Genomic DNA, 20,512 nt, shown 5'->3' with positions numbered 1-20,512 from the left:
AAAGAGTGTACAATATTGGGTAGTCAAAGTGTATTAGCAAATAAGCTAACTTTGGAACAAAAAGAAAGAAAATAAATACTGACTGAGGTACCTTTCCTGCTCTTCCGGTGAAAGAGAGTAAGCACCAAGTTAAGCCTTAGGAACCATACTCACGCCCTAAAGACCAAGCTAACAAAAATAGTTAAAATACTACATCAGGGAGCCTGTTACTTTAGGGAGTCCGAGTGGTTCATACCTTAAATTCATAGTATTCCTTGTCAACATAAAAATAACATGTTTTCATTTCTTTTAAAATTGTGGTTCAGCAAGCCCTCAGAATGATATATGACTTGTTAAATCAATGGCAGTAGAAACTTTTATATATTTTACTTGTAATTGTTTATTGTTACCGTTGGTATTGTAAATAATTTTGTTTTGTTAAATAGGGTAGAGCAGGCAATGGTTACAATGCCCTTGTAGAAACCAGACAGAATTAATTCCTCGGACTTCTGAAACAGCAGGTTCTTGTATCTGTCCCTGCTCTACTTGCCAGTATTTGCACATCTCATGCAGCTCTCCCAACTTTTTCCTCTCTCCAGTTAGCAGAATCTTATTAGAGGCTAGAGTGGCATTTTAGGTTTCAAGTAGTCAAAAGATGATTTTCAAAATTAATGAGGCACTTTGCAGAAGTCCCTGAGCACCCTTATGTGAGTGTGAAATATATTCTGTCATCTCTGAGGCTGCTCATTCAGGTGAAAGTTGAAATGAGTACAAATGTGCACACCCACAGCTTGTTTCTAAGGCCAGCTTTAGGAAACATTCATGCAAGATCACAGACAACTCCAATATTTAAGTCTAGAAGTTTTAAACAAAGCTTCAATTTTCTGTCCAAATGCCTCCCTTTTTTTAAATCACTTATTATCTTTCAACTCTTAGTGTGTTTAAAAAGTTACATATGTACTTAAAGAGTGTCCTCAATACTGAACAGAGTGGTTAGATTAGCATACTGGAAGTTATAGCTTCACATTGACCAAAGATAACTGGCCATTCTTGATAGAAATGCTATTTTAAAAGGTCGAAAAAATTCTTGTCCAAAACATTAACATCTTACATATGTGACAGGAGGAAGATAAAATCCTTCCACGACTAATTTTAACAAAATAAATATTGTAGCTTCGGACTTTTTAAAAAAAATAGTTTGCTCCCGTGTAAGGCTGAGAGACCTTGGCATTTATTCACTGCATCTGATATAAGAGGAGAAAACACACAGGGCCTTGAGCAAAAAGAATCACTTAAATAAAACTGGATTATGATTATATTCTGTCCTTGATCTCCTACCCTAAGCTTATAACTAATTCACTGGAAAATACATTATATCATGAGCTTCTGCATGTCCTAGGGGATGCTTCTAAAATACTAAGCTGCCTCATACTGTACCTTGGTGCAGTCGAGCTATTGTAACAGAGGGAGATCAAACTTTCAGGGGTTGTTTTTTAACTTTTTCTTCTTGAGAGTTCATACTGGTTAAGATATTATTTTCCTTCAGTTACCAGAACAATATCCCTTGTAGTTTAAAAGAATAAATATTTTCCAGCTCTTTTCCTTTTAAAGTATTTGTGATAGTGGTAGCACCCCATTGACAGCCCTTCACCCAGAAGAGTGTCCCATATTGTATGGCATCCTAAGTTGGGTGACAGTTTTATTCCCAGTTTCTGCATTTCTACTTTTACTACAGTTTCTCCAAAATTTCTTCAGGCCTTGGAAAACCTGAAAAGGAAGGGGCCGAGCGTGCAGGCTGAGTTAGCAAAGGCCCTGGGACAGGATACAGTGACAAGGAGCTGGGTTTTTTCCAGCCTGGAAACATGGCTGGAGACACAGACCCACAGCACTATTTGTATTTTCAGACACTGTAACTCTAAGAGAAAAACACTGAAATTACCAGCCAGAAGTGTGCATTAAAAGTAAAGAACAGCCTTGTATAGTTAATGTGTTGCTAAGAATTATTCTTTAACAGTGACTGTAGTATATAACTTCAGTATTGAAAAATAGAGGTGAAAATCTCATGTTTCTCCTCAGAAATATACCTTAATGGTGTTGCTGCCACCCACTACAAGGAAAGCCACTTGTGCAGTCACAGCAGCAGGAGCCTGTCACTATATCTGTTTATGTAGAATTCAATATTGGTCTTTGGGCACAAATGAAATATAAGATCATTTCTCTCCCACTTTTTTTCGGAATTGCTGGATCCATTAGTCCAACAGAGGTGAGGTTGTCACAAGAAAACCCACATAGATTGAAATAAACATAACAGCTACCAGGTTAGAGGATAAGAGACTGGTGTCTCCCCGCAAAAGAGCATGAGGACAATGGGGTCCCCACTGGTCCCCTCAGCCTGGCAGTCAGAGCAACTCCTGCAGCAGTGAAGACTTTTCCCAGATCAACATCTTGCTGTAGAATCACCTCAAAATGATCATCCACAGCATGGCCACTACTGTGGGTTTCCTGGGTACTGCTGGATTCATTTGAGGAGCAAAGAGAATTTAACTTTCCTCTGGAACTTGTCCTCTAATTCCAACATTGGTGCTGCCTCTCTGGCCTCTGACTTGTCTAATGATGTGATCATGCAACACCCATCTCTCAACCCAACAGCCGAAAGAGTGCCCATGCAGCTAACTTTCTTCTGAGTTTTGGTCAAAACACAAATAATCTTTGCTGTTGTTCCAGACTTGCCAACAATATGTTCCCACCACACCGGCAAACATGGAGTTATTTCTGGCTGTCAAATGATCCATGACCTTATGATGCCAAGCTGAGCACCCTTCAACTTTCCCTTGGCTCACCAAGTAGCACCGGCTTCAGAGTCCATCCTTGCTCATGGCTGAAATGCTGCCTGCACACGACACCCCGTGACAGTACCTGCACCAGCAGGGCACAGGGTTAAAAGCCTTACATGTTTTAACAAAAGCAAGGATTCCAAGGCCTGCACAACAGGAATCCTGGTGTCCAGAGAGCAAACCAGCTAGTCCAGGGCTGCAAGTCAGCACACGGTCCCCATCAGAGCTCACTGCCATGATCACTCACAGGAGCCTTACCTGAATGGCCTGCCAGGTGCCTCTGTCTCCCAAGGGTTCAAGCAGAGCAAGGGCAAAAGGCAAAAAAGGCCTCGGACCTGGTTGATCTGAGGGTAATTGTTAATTAATGAACTGCACACAACTCTCAGTTAGACTAGTACCACAATCCTGCAATGGGAAGCGATCTGTAAATCAATATGCTTCTGACTGGAAGATTCTCCTTTCCTAACCTGTGAAAAAATCATAAACTTTCAATTACAAAAAGCAACACACTTGTTTGAAAGATATTTGTGTTTTTATTTTTCTAAGCTCGCACTTGTGGAACATAATAAATGACCTGATATAATGACAACTTTGCAAAAGAAGAATCCCCCTCCTCTCCCCAACATCTGAACAGCAATATATAAATATTTACAATGAAAAAAATAGGAAAGAGAAGAGAATGAAGTCAACATTAGCCAAGTCAGTTTGTTTCTATATATCTGATTTTGAACACTAAGTATTCAAGCTTAACCAACACTTCCCTTCAGTACCGAGGCTCTAACCTCATTTTTAGATCTTATGTGCAACAGGTACACTCCTGACTCTGCTTCTATAGTTTGCTCCTGTACAGTAACCATAGAATTTCCCCACTAAATTTTTATTTCAGGTTTTTAACTTTGAAAACAACAAAAAAATTAAATATAAGTTTATGTCTCCTGATACAAAGTTTCTCACACAGTCAAACACATCACAACACTGAAAATCAGCATAACGAAATGCTGTATAGCTTCTTAACAAGGACAATAGGTCTGGGTCCTGATCTGTTGGCTTTAACAAAAGCTCTCTTCAAATAGAACAAGTACATATAGAAAAAATAACCTTCTTATTTTCTTGTTAAAAAAGGAAATGGTGCTTTCTATAAACAAAAGAACATGTGATTCCTTTGACACAGATATAAGTTACAGTGGAAAAAGCTCAGAAAGCTTCAAATAAAATTGGCGTTTGTTTAAAAGGATGATTTAACAAGTTGATTGCTGACCAGAGCCACCTCAGAGTGTGGAGAAGGCCAGGGACACAAATCCACCTGTTTGTGTTGATCTACGACAGCATTTTCACTGCCAGACAGCTGCAAACTTTCCCAGAAAGTGAAGATCTGAGTTAAGGAAGCCCCAAAGTGCTGCTGTCCATGCTGCGCCTGCCTCGTGTGCCCAGCGACACACGCAGCCGTGGCTCCCTGGCCTTGTAGTGCTCGTTGAAGTCCAGTCTAAAGCTCAGGAACCGAAGGCTCTCATCAGAACTGGTTGTCAGCAGGACCAAGAACTGCTGGACGATTCCCTGAGGGGGAAAGAAAAACCCAGAGACAGCTAAGAAAACAGCCCTGGTGCATTTTGCACAGGAACATCAGGTGGTGCACAGACCTGGTAAAGAGGCAGAGAGAATCTGGGGAAAGGCAAGCACAAGGGTCCATATCCAACAGTTAACAAATCAGATATGCTGGATTCATACTTTCTGCAAAAACCCAGACCTTCATTTTTATTTTTCAAGTATCTGCTGTGCATGCCAGAGTCTCCAGTGCAAACAGCTCAGTCTTTTAAAGCTTGCTCCCCAATCCCTGTGCCCTGCTGGCACACTCCAAATGTCAGAAGACTCCCAGGCTGCAGAGCAGCTGCCTCTGCGTGCCACTGCCTCGGGACAACATTCAGGATCCAATCTGTGCCAACAGGAGACCTCACCTTGAGTCCATGTTGCGGGTCCAATGCCATCCAGGCCAGCCTTAGAGTACTGCTTGCTTCAAACATACCCATTTGATATGGGTAGTACAGCAGGACTTACACCCCAGAACAGCAAAGCATGTGCCCAGTAGGGCAGTCAGTGCTGCAGACCCAACTAGACTGTGCATTTGGAGTGATTTGATGGGGGATTTGCACTTGGCATGTGGGAGGCACACCTCTGCATCCCATCTTCCCATTCAGCCCTGCAAGAGTCCTGCAGGACACAGGAAAGCAGAGGACTTAGGGAGGATGAGAAGACTCACTTGAAGAGCTCATTCCTAATCTCCACTAAATATTAACATGAACACACCCACAACTAGAGCACTCCATTATCTCCAAAGATGACCAAGGCTGGCCAGGGGAAATCCTGTATGGAAAATCCATAGTAGGGCTCAGCATGAATACAGTCCAAGCAGGCAACACCTACATTGCCAACTTGTAGCAATCTTGTAGAGCACATAAACCACAATTTATTTACAACCTACACTTAAAGACTTAGGCTCATTTTTCTGGGGAATGGTAGCTTTCGCATCAGATACAACAAATTAAGACAAAGCCAGAATAAACTACTTATAGAAGATAGCCTGCACATGTTCTCCCAAACATCTTATCCACTGCCCACCTCAGTGAGCTTAAAATTAAGTGTTAGGCCCTTAATAAGAAACTTTCTGCAGTATTTACTAAAAATAACTTGCAAAGACAGTGAGGAAAACATGGAATGCAGAAGGAATTCTATCTTTTTCCCCCCCTCAGACTACACCAGAAGATAGCTGTTACTTTCACTACTGGAGGAAGAAGACAACTTATATGAAATGACTCTTGTCCTTTGTCAGGGAACATAAATGATCATAAAACCTTTGACTACTAAGGAACAGTGAACACAGGCTTACAAGCAGAGAAGGAAAAAACAAAGATCTAGATCCACAAACCACACACACGAGAATATAGAAGTTACACCTACTCAATATTTGAAATTCATTTCTACACAAAGCTCAGCGTATTTTAGAAAAATATAATTTGAGAGGCACCTGGTAAAAGTGAGTGAGTATTCGCAGCTGTGAACACATTTTAGGTATTGAGTCTTGAAATTCTTTCATCCTCTTGTTCTCTTCTTCCTCTTCTGATGCAGTTACACCCCACTTGCCCTACATAGAAACCAAACAAGAGGTGAAACATCATATGATTCAAGTTGCTAACTGGGCCACCCTCTGCCCAGCTACATCAGGTTTCTAAAAACCAACCATTGCCACAGAAAGACAAACATAGAGCCTCCAATATGGAAACTATCAGACCCCCCTTGGGGGTTGTACAGCACATGAAAGAAAGAAGAGGTCAGCAAAGCAGGCAAGTCTCACACCAACACTGCATGTCACAGTCATGCAGCAGGGAGGCAGACATGGAGCTATGGCAGTTTTTGCAAAAGGGTTCCATTTACTTCATCTAAAAGAGCCCTAAATTTCTCATCCTCCAAAGGCCACTAGAGAAATCAGCTTAGATTTTGGGCAAGACAGAAATCAAAGCAGTTGCTTGAAGTCACTAGCAACTGCTGCTGACTTTTACATCTGTCCCAACTACATTTTTCATTTTTGCTGTACCTCTACATGGTATCTACAATCCTCCACATATAAAAGGCCTCAATTCATTTTCACATTCTAGTAATATTCTTATTGCACCTCAAGCTCACGCTGCTTTTTTCTCTCTTCAAATTGCAACCTCAGCTGCAGCTCCTCCAGAGCAGCTCTGTACATTGCATCTTGGGCATTCTGGAGCTCAATGATCTGGTCAAAAACTGCTCGAAGCTGGTTAAGAAGTACCTGTGAGACAGTCAACAAAATAATTGATTTTAATTAAACAGCTGCACAGCACAAGAGTTTTAGGTTACCACCTTTCTCCACAATAGGAGTAAATAAAAAACCAATCTTTTTTACACAGCCAGAGAGGCTGTTTTGCAAAGCCCTAAGGCAGCTGTTGCATGATCACACAGCTTCTTAGGACGAAAAACAACCGGCCCACACTGCAGCAAGTTTTTTATCAACATGTGTCACTATGTCTGGACAGTAGGTACAGAATCTATCATTATAAAATCATGTATCAGAGGAATAAAAATGATTTTTCCCTTTGCTCCTACCATGTTAAAGAAGGTGGTTCCTAACATATATGCCAAGATCATAAAGTTACAATTTCATGCAAAGGAGAAGACTTACCCTGGAATCACTATCCAGCAAGCACCGAGCTATGATTGTGTCCAGAAAAACTTCATGAGCTGCAATGATGTGATCCAAGTCCTGTGCTTGTTGGACCTTGTTCCAGAGTTCATCCCATGAACATTCAAGCACCTGGAGCAATGATACAGGATTGGGCCGTTTTGATTTGCTAGATGACAAGCTCTTTGAAATTTAAGACACACAACACATACAGAATATTAAAAGTGCTTCATTTTCCAAGTAACTAATTGCATGGGTAGAGTATACCTCAAATGTAATGTAATACTGCATTTGATGAATGAAATGGACCATTTCTGATGCCAGAACGTGACACTGATGCAGCACCCCAGAAAGCTCTGTAAAAAAATCCAGAGATGGCATGTTAAGGACTGCAAGGACAAGCACAGCCAACAAATCAGCTTGGTAAATTTTTTGTCACCAAATTGAATACTTCATAACACAGCCACTAATAATCTTATTGGTAGCAGCAGTGACCTTCTGAGGCCAGGTGTCCTCTCCCGCCCACCAAAAGTTCTTAATTATAAAACAATAAACTTGAAAGTATTACTGTGACATAAAGAAGTGTAACTCTCAATAGGTATTTTTTACTGAAAGAAATGTAGATTGATTAAAAAAAATTCAAGAGTGAACCAGTATGGATGCTCACAAATATGACTATATTCTCTAACTGAGAAATAGGATCAAAAAGTCCCAGTCCATGAAATATACACCAGAGCCACTACATTTCAGAGCTTTCTTATTTCTTCTAAAATATCTTTCTCTTCTCAGCCTCTTCTGTTCTTAGCTAAACAAAAGCAAAGGGAATAAGCGAAGGTAAAACTAGTAAATTCAGAACTGTGCATGTATGAGACTAAATAGTTAACAGACAGCACAAGAAAGAGGGAGACATGGGGTACAAATAGGAAGGCCTAAAGGAATATAACTACAAAGGGATGGAAGAGTTACAGTCTCACAACTGGGCCAGCATAAAGATACTTGTATTAGTGTGACTTTTCAAGAAAGGGACCAAGGATTAAGTAAAACAACAAATAGGAAACTTCCATTTACAATAATGCTGTTTAACCTTCATCATCACCATTACCTACCCATTAAACAGCCAGCCAAGAGAAGCAACAAAATACAAAATTAATCTGTACATCATTCATCAGACCTTTTTTCCCCCCCCCCTCTTAACACACATAAAATAAAACACAGTCATGTAAATCCATTTTACAAGCATGTCATCCATCTGGACACCTCTCACCTGGCATACTTTTCAGAAGTTTTGCATTGCACATATGTCCTTTCCATATATCAGTAAGAATATACTCCATTCTCTTCGCTCTCCAAAGGAAATTAAATACTCTTAAGTAGTGGCTCATGCACTCACGTGTAAATACCTACAGAATAAAGAAAATATCAGTACAAATTAATAGACATACCATATGTCCTGAAGTACCAAGAACCTCTTCACAGTCCATCTTACCTGATCCATGCAGTTTATTGGTAAATATAGCAAAAAAAAAAGTTTCCTGGAACTCCCAGAGCTTTTGGAAAGATCCTCCCTTGAAGGCTGTACAGTTACCTAGCATTTAAGTAGGCAGAGGGCACTGCTGGAAGCATAAGAAGGGGTGAACATAAAGCCTAAGCCTCCTTTAAAGTTGCACATGAAAATGCCTTCTTGCTGGTCAGACTCACAGTTTGTCCTGCTTAAAAAAAAAGTTCTTTACAAGTTCTTTATCGAGGCTAAATACATTCTGATAAACAGTGCAACTACCGATCAAATGCCATTTAGACGGCATAAGTAAGTTCTCCACAAATACATTCTTCAGTTCCTTGCAAATTTTCCCAAATTAACATCTACAGACTAATAATTATCAAAGAATAGGAGCACTCAATTTATTAAGTACTTGCTAAAAACTGCTGGAACAAATGAATTACTGATTTTCAGTAATGACTGTTTTAAATGCAGCTTTTCAGCACTCACAGTTAACTGCTAAGAATTGAGATTTTTGTTTAACTGTTAATACAGTGGGTACATCCTAGATGCCAAAAATACCATCTCTGATCTCACACTGCAAAACAAAAAAAGGTTACCTCAATTAAAAAAAAAACCACTTAGCAATTTAATTCAGCACCCAAGACACATTCAGAACCAGCAGTGTATGACATTACCGTTGCTATTGGCCCATCGACATGATAGTCCAGGCTGAAGACATCCCATCCAGTGTCCCCAGGAGACACCTGGATTAAAAAGATATGCTACTGTCAGTGTATAATCAGAGCATACTAATGCTGAAGACCAACTCTTGCTTACTCTTTCATGAGCAAACAAGCCTATGAAAGGCCTATGAGCAAACAAGCATCCACATCAACAAGAGATACAGGAGTTTTTTGCTGAAAGTAGCAGATTTAGCAAAAATTAATCAAACCCTGTGATACAAGGGTGAGACTCATCTCACACAAATATTGATGTTTCTAATGTCAGTGTTTCTCCACTGAACACAATAAAGGAAAATAAAGGTAAGGAAAAAATTCTTTGGCATCTGAAATACTTATTTCAGATGCTATAGCTCATCACTAAAGTCTCACCTCTGGGAATGAAGCTTTCACATTAATTAAAGTTTCTTACCACAGGTCTCTTCCATGAAATGTGCTTTCAATGCTTTTCTTTTTTTAACTAAGGGCAAGAAGAAGACACACACCCCAACCTGCCCCTTCCTGCTCCAATTCTTGTAAGAGCAACAGCAGTAAGAGCTGTTTGGAGAACCTCAAATCAGGGCCATCAGCATAAATTTCTGTTAGGCCCCAAATAGTCAACCTTGTACTGTCAATGGCTGCAAACCCACATCTTGAAATACAAATAGACAACAGACAAGGAAAGGGAAAATAAGAAGACTTACTAAATGACCTTTATATTATTCAAAGTACACTTCAGTGGTAAGGAAGGGGAGAAATGTACTCATATACACACACAAAATAGATGTCTGCATGTATACACACACACAAAGGTATGTTTCAGGTCAGAGTCACCACGATGCAACAGACCTCCAGAAGTCGAACATCCAATCGCTTGAGAATCTCAGGATTATCGAACTGGGCATTTGTTGCCCTCACTGCTGTTTCCAGGATTCCAGTTAGATTATGCTGATATAAGGTGGTAGCTGGTCGTGCAAGCTCCGGCCTGGTGGTTATGTCAGGAATTCAGAAGTGACTGCAGCACACAGCAAAACTCTTTTCTAAGAGACATTAAAAACTTCTCGTATTACTCTTTCAGCCTTAATCATGAAGAAGCAGTGAGCAAAATATTTGCACAGAGTATGAGCAGAGTATGTGTGTTCATATGTAGCTATACTCCTGAACATTAGCATGAGGAGTAACTTAATCCTCATTTAATGCCAGTAATTTGAAGTTACCAGGATTGCTAGTTTAGCTAGTCTGTAATCTGAGTTGCATTCATATCTAAAATGAGGCAGATTACATCATTAGCACATCAAACCAATAATTTCACTTCAGTTTTCAGAAACCTTCTGATCGCCATCTTGCAGGCTCAGAAGTGCTGGCAGAAACACAGAAACCCACTCCCCCTCTACGTAACTCCAACTTTCCAAAGAGTTGCAACATGCAGGTCTTGTACTACCTCTCTCTGTCCCTCAGGATCAGTACTGGAAAGCCTCTTACTCCTTCTGCCTCAAATGTAATACTGACTCCACCAACCAACCTTATTCTGCTTCACATTAAAAAGCATAGTCATACACAAACTGCCAGCAGACAATCTTGATTTTGATTTACAAACAAGTTAATGAAAGCTCTATTACAAAGCCTGACCTCTAGATCAAAGAAAAGCTTTGCAAACAACCCTTCTGACTGACTAAATTTCATCAGTAGCACCACCATGTAAAAGTGAGTTCTCAATACACTTTAAGAACTGGAATCGGTAGTTGTGGGTGCACCTGGGTGCTTAAAACAGAAGCCAGTGAGGAATCAATTAGATTTTTTAAATTGCATTGAGGGGTTTTGAAACAATGTTTTGGACCAAACACCCCCAAAATACAGAGAGGCCTAACAGTCCCAGCAGCGCTAACCAGCAGCATCAAGAGCAGCAGAACTTTTCTGCTTAAATTTGCTGACAGGAGCAAGAGAAGTGCCAACATCCTCAAGGCTGTCACAGGGCTGGCATAAAGATATCTACATTAGTGCAACTTTTCAAGACTTTGTGAAATGGTACTGTACGTATGCCTAATCAAAAAGGAAGAACAAAATTTAAGCCTCAGGGTCAAAGAAATTAAATCCAAAATAGAATTTAAAAGTTATTACTCAAAGGTTTAATTGAACAAGGTACTTAGAGGGTCCTCTTCAAAAAGCAAAAAAGCTTCTGTGCTGATCATGCACAGAAGCATCAGAAATTCAACACAATTACCCTTCCTATTGTCTTACTTGAGCAAGTCCATTAAATGCCTGATAAAGTCTCCTTGACCAAGTAACAAGTAGCGCCTCATGGCCTGCATGTGTTCCAGCAAATTGTACTTCTTATTGAGAACATCCAGCAGGTATTTGCTGGTTTCAAAATAAGCTGCATCAATTTTCTCTTGAAATGCGTTTTCCAGATCTGTGAACAAATCAGCAGCTAAAAGAAAATAAAAATTAAAATTAAATTAGTAGTTTTCCAAAACTGAGGCAAACAAGCTTTGGAGTTGAAACACACACAAACAGAAAAACTGCCATTTCTTCTGATCCACTCAGCTATACATTTGCCATAGCCAAAGCAAAAGCAAGTCTAAAGCAGCCTATACTTCAACAATATTACTTTTAATCTGTGCCCAGTTTGTACTTTCCAGTACAAGCTCGTATTATGTCACTTTTACAGAAAAAGGTGGGGATTTTTAAGCTTGCTGAAATATCACAGTTTACAAATGAAATAATTTATGGAGATCTAAAAGCTCAGAGTTAGGAAAAACCTTTGTTGGGGAGAATCTAAATCAGAAGGCACTTCTAAGGGTCTGGGGAAAAATAAATCAAAGAATCAGGATGTTAAAAAACTCAGAAGAGAGTTTCTATATATAAAAGAACGAGAGATTCTCGTTTTACCTGGGGGACAGCCAGCAACCTGATATTTTCTCTCCATCTTTAACGCAAGGCAATTTGGGGACAGAAAGCAGGAAGCAGTAGAAAGTAGTAGGAAGCTTATTTCACTGTTTTCTATAACTATAAGCTTATCGAGAAAGGGACTCAGGTAAAGCTGTTACAAGATAGCAAGAACTGCAGCCTCTTCAGGCAACATGGAACAATACTCCAAATACTGGATTGCCAACGATCACAAAAATCAGACCTTCTTCAGCATTAAAGGATATACTCTCACTTTAACTACTCAATTAATAAAATGCTTACAAACTGAAGAAATAAGCAGTGGCTCTAATAAAGAAGTCACTCTTTAAAAAGGGAAAATTCAATGTCTGGTTCACTGACATTCCCAGAGGTTTCCAAACTATGATTCAGTAACCAGTGAAACTCTCCATAAGACACAAAAAGTGCAAGAGATGTCAACAAGATGACACTTTTATAATACATTGCTGTGTTTAAAATCCTTACACAAGAGAAATACTACTTAGTCAAGTAACACACATCAACCTTACAGATGTGAGAATTAATACAACCTGCAGTAAGTGCAAGTGTCCTTCCTCAAGATGCTGTGAGCCTTACAGGCAAAACAAGAGGGAACAAGCCAATCCAGAGAGAGTTACCAGCCAGTATCTTCAGCCACTGGATGCAGAGGTTGGGCCTAGCACCAGCTCAAGGCACAGGCAAAGCCAGAAGGCAACTCCCTGGCTTGTCTGTAGCCAGCCCACCATGTCAGGCATGCTGGTCCTCACACAGGGGTGAGCGTGTCTAAGGCAGTACCTCTGAGACACACAGACCAGTCTCAACTTCTTACTGTCTCAAGCAGGAAAAGCAGCCTTTCCCCTCTCCTTAGTACTGATCCTCTTGCCTTGAAGGAAGTGACCTGGCCACAGTCCTTCAACTCAGACTGGAAAGTTCAGTTTTACCTATGTAGTTGTAATGCACCACCTTGTATAGACACACACACCCCAGCACAGGCAAAACGCAGCATTCCCGTTTGCCATGCAAAACTGCTAAAAAGGTTGTTTACATCAACAAACAAGAGGCCTAGGCACAAGTTTTGAAAACTGTGCAAAATGATCTCAGAACACTGAAAAGCCAGAAATGGATAAAGAAAGGGTCAGACTAAAAGCACTGACAGGCAGGTCCATGAGCTGCTACTGAATGTAGTGTCATTCCTGGTCCAGAAGACCCCAAACTATGGACTACAACTACATGTTGGGGCTGAGGTCACTTTATCTGCCTTTCTTACTGTTCCTCTCTCCCAGAAGCTGTAAAATTCCCTGCCAGGCAAGATGACCAACTTCTATACAGTTATGTCAGACCTCTTGTTTTAATACATGTTCAGACAGTTTTCTACACCCTGCTTACTTCAGCATCAAAAGGAAGCTGGAGAAACATGATCATTAAGATCCCAAAGCAAATGAAAGCAATAACACAGCCAAACCCATGAAATATTGAGATTTAAAATGAGAAAAAGCATCCAGAACTCAGGCTGACATCCTAGCTTTCCATGATCTTAATAATAAGTAATTATCTAAAAGGACTTTCAGAATATTGTCAGATGGCACAAACAAGCATGAAAGGAAGCATTTCCAACATCTCTGACAGAGGATGTTCTTTCAGGATTAAATGGGTAAAATGCCCTAAACGCAAATGCAGTTTCATGCAAAATTAAAGCAATGCAATACCACGAGGTATTTAGGCTGCCAACCACAAGGTCAGCATGCCTTCAGCACACTGCAGATAGAGTAACATATTTCTAAAACTATGCTTCTGTCTCATACAGTTATTCTCAGCACTTAAGATAATGTAGGTACTTTGAAGCACTCATCCCCTACATAATAGGAAACCTGCATTTGCACAGATCTTCCATTCAGTCAAGGAGAGAGAGAAACAAGTGCAAATTTAAAGTAATATTGGAAAAGCACGGCCATAAATGCTGTATAAAGTGGTGAAAATAGTGCAGCCAAAGAATGTTTTTTCCTTTTTTCCAGGAGTAGCTGGCATGATGATTGTTTAAATGCATTTATAGCCCTTATTCACTTAACCCTGACCCCTCTCTGCACTTTAGGCTTATCTTTGACTAAGCAAGCACTGAACATGGTACAAGAATCACATTATTAGATGACTTATTCTTCCAGATGTGGGTGGGATTTTATTACTAGAACATTTTTCATGGAGGTACTCATGCCAGAAATCCATACTGTGAAGAGTTACTATTAAAACTAATCCAAGGTTATTTGGGGGGAAAAAAAACCCCAAACCCAACAACCCCACATACACAAGCTTTAAAGTTATTATGTAAGTAATATTATGTTCTAAAGTGTAAAGAAGGATATTCTTTGAAAACAAGAATTTGACAGAAAAATATTTAGATGATTAGCATCAGAAAACTTACAGCTCACTGGGATATCTTAACAGTTAGACTATCTTTGGTATATTAAACAAGTTATCAAAAGAAGTTACAGAGGCAAAATACCACTTTCACCAGAAGGCAGCAATCATTCCTTTCTCTGAGATGTAGCGGTATCCTACACAATTTTTGCTTAGTATTCAGACATAAAGCCTCTTTGGTTTAGATGCTTACTATTTGCTATCTTTGGTCATAACGATGTTAATTTCATTGCAACAAACATGCCACCAAAAAATAACTCCAAATGATATACAAGTTCTCATTCATTAAAATCGAGATCTGTTTTAAATAAAATAAAATAAACTGAAGGAATTCTGATAGTTAAGTTTTGGTTCCATGTTCAACAGCCAGCAACCCCAATTTTAAGTAATCTTCAAAAAGAATTTTACTAACCTTCCACATACTTAATTTTTTTTGACATATTGGCATGGTGCATTAACAGAAAGGTTAAAAAGGCTTCTGTCCTGTTTTTATTGCTCATTCTCTTATTTACAACCAATTGAGTATTTTTATTTTTCAACCACAAAGTTAACTCAGTATTATTACGGAATTGTATGATGAAGTATATTTGATGAGAAGTCAAACATACTATATTCTTGTTGCAGCACTCAAGAATATCCCTGCTCCCACCCCAGCTGAGGCAGCTGAAGGCGAACTGTTTTTTAAAATGATTTCATTCAGAAATTCAGTACATTAACAAACATCCAGCAAACCTATCAAATTAAGAAAATTATGCACATGCATCAACATACATCTTCTGTAAAAAAGAAGTATCCATTATATTATCTATATTTTAAGGCAGATGGGACTTTTGTACTCCTTTCCACCCCACCATCCATAAAGTCAGTTTACAGTCTAAAACATGTATTGTACAGGAGGTCAGTTCAAAGGGGAGACACTGAATAATATGAATACTGTACCATCTTTTGAAGACTCTGCAGATTTTGCAACAGCAATCATCTTTGTGGATGGCGTTTGATCATGACAAACTTGATGCAAGAAGTTTATGGATTTTCCTATTAGAAGAACCTGAACAAAACAGGATTTTTAAAAAAGTGATTTGCACATAAAAAAACACCAAATGAAGAAGCCGCCCACAACCACCAGGACAACAAGATATGCTGTCATCTTTCTGTGCCCTTAGTTTCACAATCCCAACCTCAGCAATCCAGAACAGCAATGCTAACATGAAAAGGTTTTAAACACAAAGTTATTTTCCCCCAGTTTAAGAGTTAGAGAATGGAAAGGAAAAACAGTCCTACAGTCTCTTCCTCAGGAAACAATTCTAAAATTCCTGAGAGGATTATTCTTTGTTAAATTTGTCCTCTATTTTCTCAATAGAAATCTAAGCAGCAGCATAGGGCAAACAAATCACCAGAAGATGAACTTTTAGATTCATACCTTTTTTGATTGCTCCATTGTAATAAAAGAAGGGATCATTGATTTCCTCAAAGTATATTTGTCATGCCACAACCGATCAGTTTTAACTGTAGGATCTGAAGCTACAAAAAACTGAAGATTGAAATAAATATTAAAAGCAAAAGACTAATGTAAATTCTAACCTATAGTTTCACCTATTATTCCTACTATTTTAACAGATGGAGAGGAAAAAAAACCCACAAAAAAAACCACAATCCCCAAAAAATTTTGCAGTTGATACGGTGATCAAATGCTATAGTCTCTCAACTCCACACAAGAGAATCCTCTCATTTGTAAAAAACTAAAACGACTTTATTAGTTTTGTTGAAGTGAATTTTGGATGGATTCTGTCCTTATCCTGAGGACATACACCCATTTTCTGGACACAAACTTTTTTCACTGCCTCCAAACACCATTTTCTCCAAGAATGCTCAATTGTCTTAGTTCAAAACTGTCTATAATACTAAAATTGTACCTTTCAGTACAACACATCCAACAATAATTTTTAAGATTAAGAACACTCTTACAGTGCACATGCAGAGGTTAGAGCTAACAAAGACAAAACCTCATATCTGGGGAGTAGCTGGGAAAAAAAGAATCTATTTTACACTTCTAAAAGAAGATTAATAGACATTTTACATAATGCTGACCTTAAAGATCAGCTGTTACTGTCACTCACTTAAATTTTAACCAAAATAAGGACATTCCAAAGAAACAGCATATTTCACTCTCAAGTAAAATTACTCAGATTTTCTCAGAAGTGCTCAAATAATTTTAAAAAATGATTCTTTGCCTTCTTGGAAAAAAAATTTTTTAAAAATCTAATCACTTTAAAAAGACTGTAGTGATTGGAGACAGGAATGTGTTGAGAGAATTTAAAAAAGCATAAAAATATTTCCAAGAAGAAAAAGGACAATTACTGGAACTTGATGTTACAGAACTCACAACAAATAACTCTGCAGAGTTTCTATTCTGGAATCATAAAGCTCTTCTACCTAGTTTGAACTTACTTATCAAGGATAATAGCATGCAGTCAGAGAAAGATGAGCTTCATTTCAAATACAAGGCTTACATTCTAAACTGTTACAAAGAACTCTGCATACATTACTGTTGTTACAGTAAGCAAGAAAAGATAGAGAAATTGTTTTGCCTTCAGAAACAAGAAGCTACTGTCAGTGCACCATTCTGACTCTACTAACCAGACCGAGGATATGATTTGTTGAAGACAACATACTGCAACACTGCAACCTGCAGATACCAAATTCACGAAGAATTCATGAAGAGAGTGATATTTCAGTTTGTTAATGTATGTATTGCTTACTCATGTTATACATTTTCATCACACCCTACTTTTCAAACTCTCCTCTAAATTCCCACAGATTATTATACCCCAAGGCAAAGAGATGAAGTATTTACTGTAGCACGTACATTACCTCATGGTATGTATCCTCCAGCTCTCCATCATAAATCCAGCGATAAAGGAAGTTCAGTACAGGATGGGATACTAGGCCAAGAATGTGCTGAACCAGAGATCTCATGTAGGGATCTCCTGTTTTAGTGTAGGCATGAACTGCTGAGGCTAGTTCACCACCTTTTCTCCCTGTAAGATCATAGGGGAGAGGAACAGAAACATTTGAAGGAAAACCATACACACTCCATTTCAATTTAGCAGCTATTGATTTTAGCTATCCTTGTGTCACAATGAGCTTGCTAAACAGCAATTCTAAAATGTAGCAAAAGTAGATTTTTTTACTGCTAACAGGGAATTCCTAGGTTTTAAGGCATGAATTACTAATCTTACTAAAGCATTAAAAGCAGAGTTCTCTGTCTACTTTATGGTAGCTTAGAGGAATGCAAATTTCAAGATCATCACACATCAGATCACACACAGAGGTTGATGTTATGCTTCCAGAGAAGCATTAAAGGAGCCTTAGAATGTTTTCTTTCTCTCCTGCTCTTGACACTTATATTCTGTGCGCACATATGCACACAAACACAGCTTTCCTGTTTCTTGATTATAGTTGCCCCCACAGCTCCATTAGGTAACATCTCCTGTCTTCTTGCAATTGAAAAGTAAGAGGCTGTCGAAAAAAAAAGTTAAAAAACAGATAGAATATTTGATTTTGCTGCTATACTCCACAGCTTACAGCTTCCTTGCAGCAGAGGCCATAAAACTCAAAATTTTCACTAATATCTTAAAAGTAAAGCCCACTTTTTAAAGAATTTGCTACCAATTCCAATAATCAAGGTAAAACAGGTTTTTTTGGCTAAGATGCTCTTTCTAAAGGGCTACAATCTCAAATCTGAAGCACCCTCAGGGAAAAGCATCAGTTACTGGTCAGTTTAGCCAGTTACTAGCCAAAATTCTGGTAAACTCTAACATTACTCTCCCCACCATCTTCTTGTGGATTGCCAACAAAATCACATGATATTTGCAAATTTGCAAAGTTTTGTTGTTTAACATGAATCCACAGACAAATGGCAAATTATTCTTCTATGCCATCATATACAGAGAAATTGCATAATACTCACACATAGTGAAGAAACTAAGCCAGTCACTTCATAATATATTACTAGGGTTTTTTCAGTGTACCATTCTCTGCAAGATGATTGAGTAATTGAAAATAGCATGAAAAGTGCATACTTAAAATTGAATTTTTTGAGCACATTCTAGTTTTAAAAAAGTAGGAAGTCTGAATGTATCAACATGGCACTATAATTTGTTATGCTTTGTTTAAACCAGAAGAGGGAGAATCCTCTGAATTACTGACTTAAATTTTTCTAAAAAAAAAAGTCCAAACAAGCACTAATATTATTGATATCAATATCTAGCATGCACAACTACTCAAAGGTATGTAACTTCCCCAGAAATATTAAATTAATGTTAAACAGACCTTGACAGTGATCAACAAGAGCTGCAAGGGTCTTTAACCTTATTTTGGGATCGTATGTCCAGACTAGAAGACGGCGAAGTGTTAAACTGCTCTCAAGTCCCAAATTCACGCCCTGATCATCTTCCAGTTGCAACTGATCAAGTTAGAAACAGAAAGACATGTCAAAGAATACAACTGAGCAGGACTGAATCAGAACTCAGGTTTCATAGTTTGTTCTAAAGTCAGATTTTTACTAATACACTTGAAATACCCTGTGTTATGTATTCTCTCATTAAATCACTGGGCCAAAACCTGAGAGTCAATTTTTAGTGGAAACAGAGAATTAAGCACAGGTGAAAGAACAGAGACAAGCAGAAGCGCAATAAGGTAGACAAAGCACAAAGACCAAGAAAGTTTAAGACAGCAAGATAATAGTCACGAAAAGAGAAGAGCAAAGGAAGGAGAAGAGATTCTGAAAGACAGCAAGAGATACTCAAAAAAGAGTAAAGAAAAACATCTAAAGTAAAGGCAGGCTATAGGAGGTAAATTTTTTATTACTGCACATGCAGCTTATTTTAGTTCAACATGGGACGAATCCCACTCAATGTCTTCCTCCAGATGCCATCAGAACTTAAATTTGCCTTACAGTGAGATTAAGGAATTGCTACATTGAAAGAAAAACACCAAACTTTAAAAGGTACAATAAGAAAACTCTATCATAATGTGACCACCATGAATCTTCCAACACCATAGAAAATAACAACCAAATATTTGCATCCAAGGTGCAAATGCAAATCTCTTACAAGTACAGATGGAATAACCAGGACAAGAACACAACTTAAGAATATAGAAGCAAGTTCCTAGAGCAGTACAAGCAGACAAACTCTTACGGAAGATGCTGTTTCTCATATGTGACAACCAACCCACTCGGTGCTTTCCCATCTAGCACATTTTTTTAGCCAAGTGCAACACACTAGTTAAATTTAAGACTAGTGTCATCCACATTAAGTTCACAAGTTAACTTAAAGCCAGTTAAATTCATTTGCTTCCAAATGCTCCTGGGTCCATGTTTGGGATTTTTCTTTGGTGTTTTTGGAAATCAGCAATGGTAAAAGAGACATGAGCAAAAGCCACCCTTTGGCTTTAGGGAAGACATGGTACATCTTCATCATGGAACTGCATTTTTAAATGGGCTGCAAAGTGAAAACAACCTGCAAGAAAAAGACCAGAGACACTTATGGAATAGTACACACTGTGTTTAGGATTACTGTTTCAAGGGCAGAAACATGCTCAGGGGAATCTCTGAAGACATCATAAGTTATAAAGAGAGTATAGAACCCTTTACCAAGATTCTTGTTGTTCTATGCCTGTACTGCTCTCTGGAACTGCAGTTAACAACTCCTAAGCTGGCAGCCTGTACAATCTCCTGAATCTAAGAATGCTGCATACATTTAATTTCAAGTCAATTTTGTACATGTTTTCAGGAAGCTGAAAGGTACAGTTTTTCTCTCCATTCTGCAGTGAGACTTTCAATCCTTTCCACCCTGCAAGCCACAAAAGAATTTCTCCTCCACTGCTAGATCTCCTTCATTTCACACCTTTGGGAAGGAATGTTGCCAGGAGCTTCTGAAAATCCAAACATAACATGATTCAGGGACCCCCTTCAGTTAGGTGCTGA

General features: G+C 38.7%; 1 protein-coding gene across 1 annotated transcript in view; it reads right to left on the bottom strand.

The window, feature by feature from the left end:
* Positions 1-20,512, bottom strand: part of TUBGCP3 (tubulin gamma complex associated protein 3) — a 56,797-nt gene that overhangs the window by 3,060 nt on the left and 33,225 nt on the right. The window contains exons 10-22 of the mRNA XM_017737103.1: positions 18,856-18,988; positions 17,395-17,561; positions 15,944-16,054; positions 15,463-15,571; positions 11,446-11,635; positions 10,057-10,192; positions 9,184-9,252; positions 8,273-8,408; positions 7,276-7,364; positions 7,009-7,140; positions 6,478-6,618; positions 5,833-5,949; positions 4,232-4,367 (exon numbers count right to left, since the gene is read on the bottom strand). Coding sequence (XP_017592592.1) covers positions 4,232-4,367; positions 5,833-5,949; positions 6,478-6,618; positions 7,009-7,140; positions 7,276-7,364; positions 8,273-8,408; positions 9,184-9,252; positions 10,057-10,192; positions 11,446-11,635; positions 15,463-15,571; positions 15,944-16,054; positions 17,395-17,561; positions 18,856-18,988 — 1,666 coding nt within the window. The remainder of the gene's footprint in view (positions 1-4,231; positions 4,368-5,832; positions 5,950-6,477; positions 6,619-7,008; positions 7,141-7,275; positions 7,365-8,272; positions 8,409-9,183; positions 9,253-10,056; positions 10,193-11,445; positions 11,636-15,462; positions 15,572-15,943; positions 16,055-17,394; positions 17,562-18,855; positions 18,989-20,512) is intronic.

The sequence above is a fragment of the Corvus brachyrhynchos genome, unplaced genomic scaffold, assembly GCF_000691975.1.
Source record: "Corvus brachyrhynchos isolate BGI_N302 unplaced genomic scaffold, ASM69197v1 scaffold83, whole genome shotgun sequence".
Taxonomy (NCBI): Eukaryota; Metazoa; Chordata; class Aves; order Passeriformes; family Corvidae; genus Corvus; species Corvus brachyrhynchos.
The sequence above is the reverse complement of the archived record's forward strand: the minus strand, read 5'-3'. Positions and strand labels throughout refer to the sequence as shown.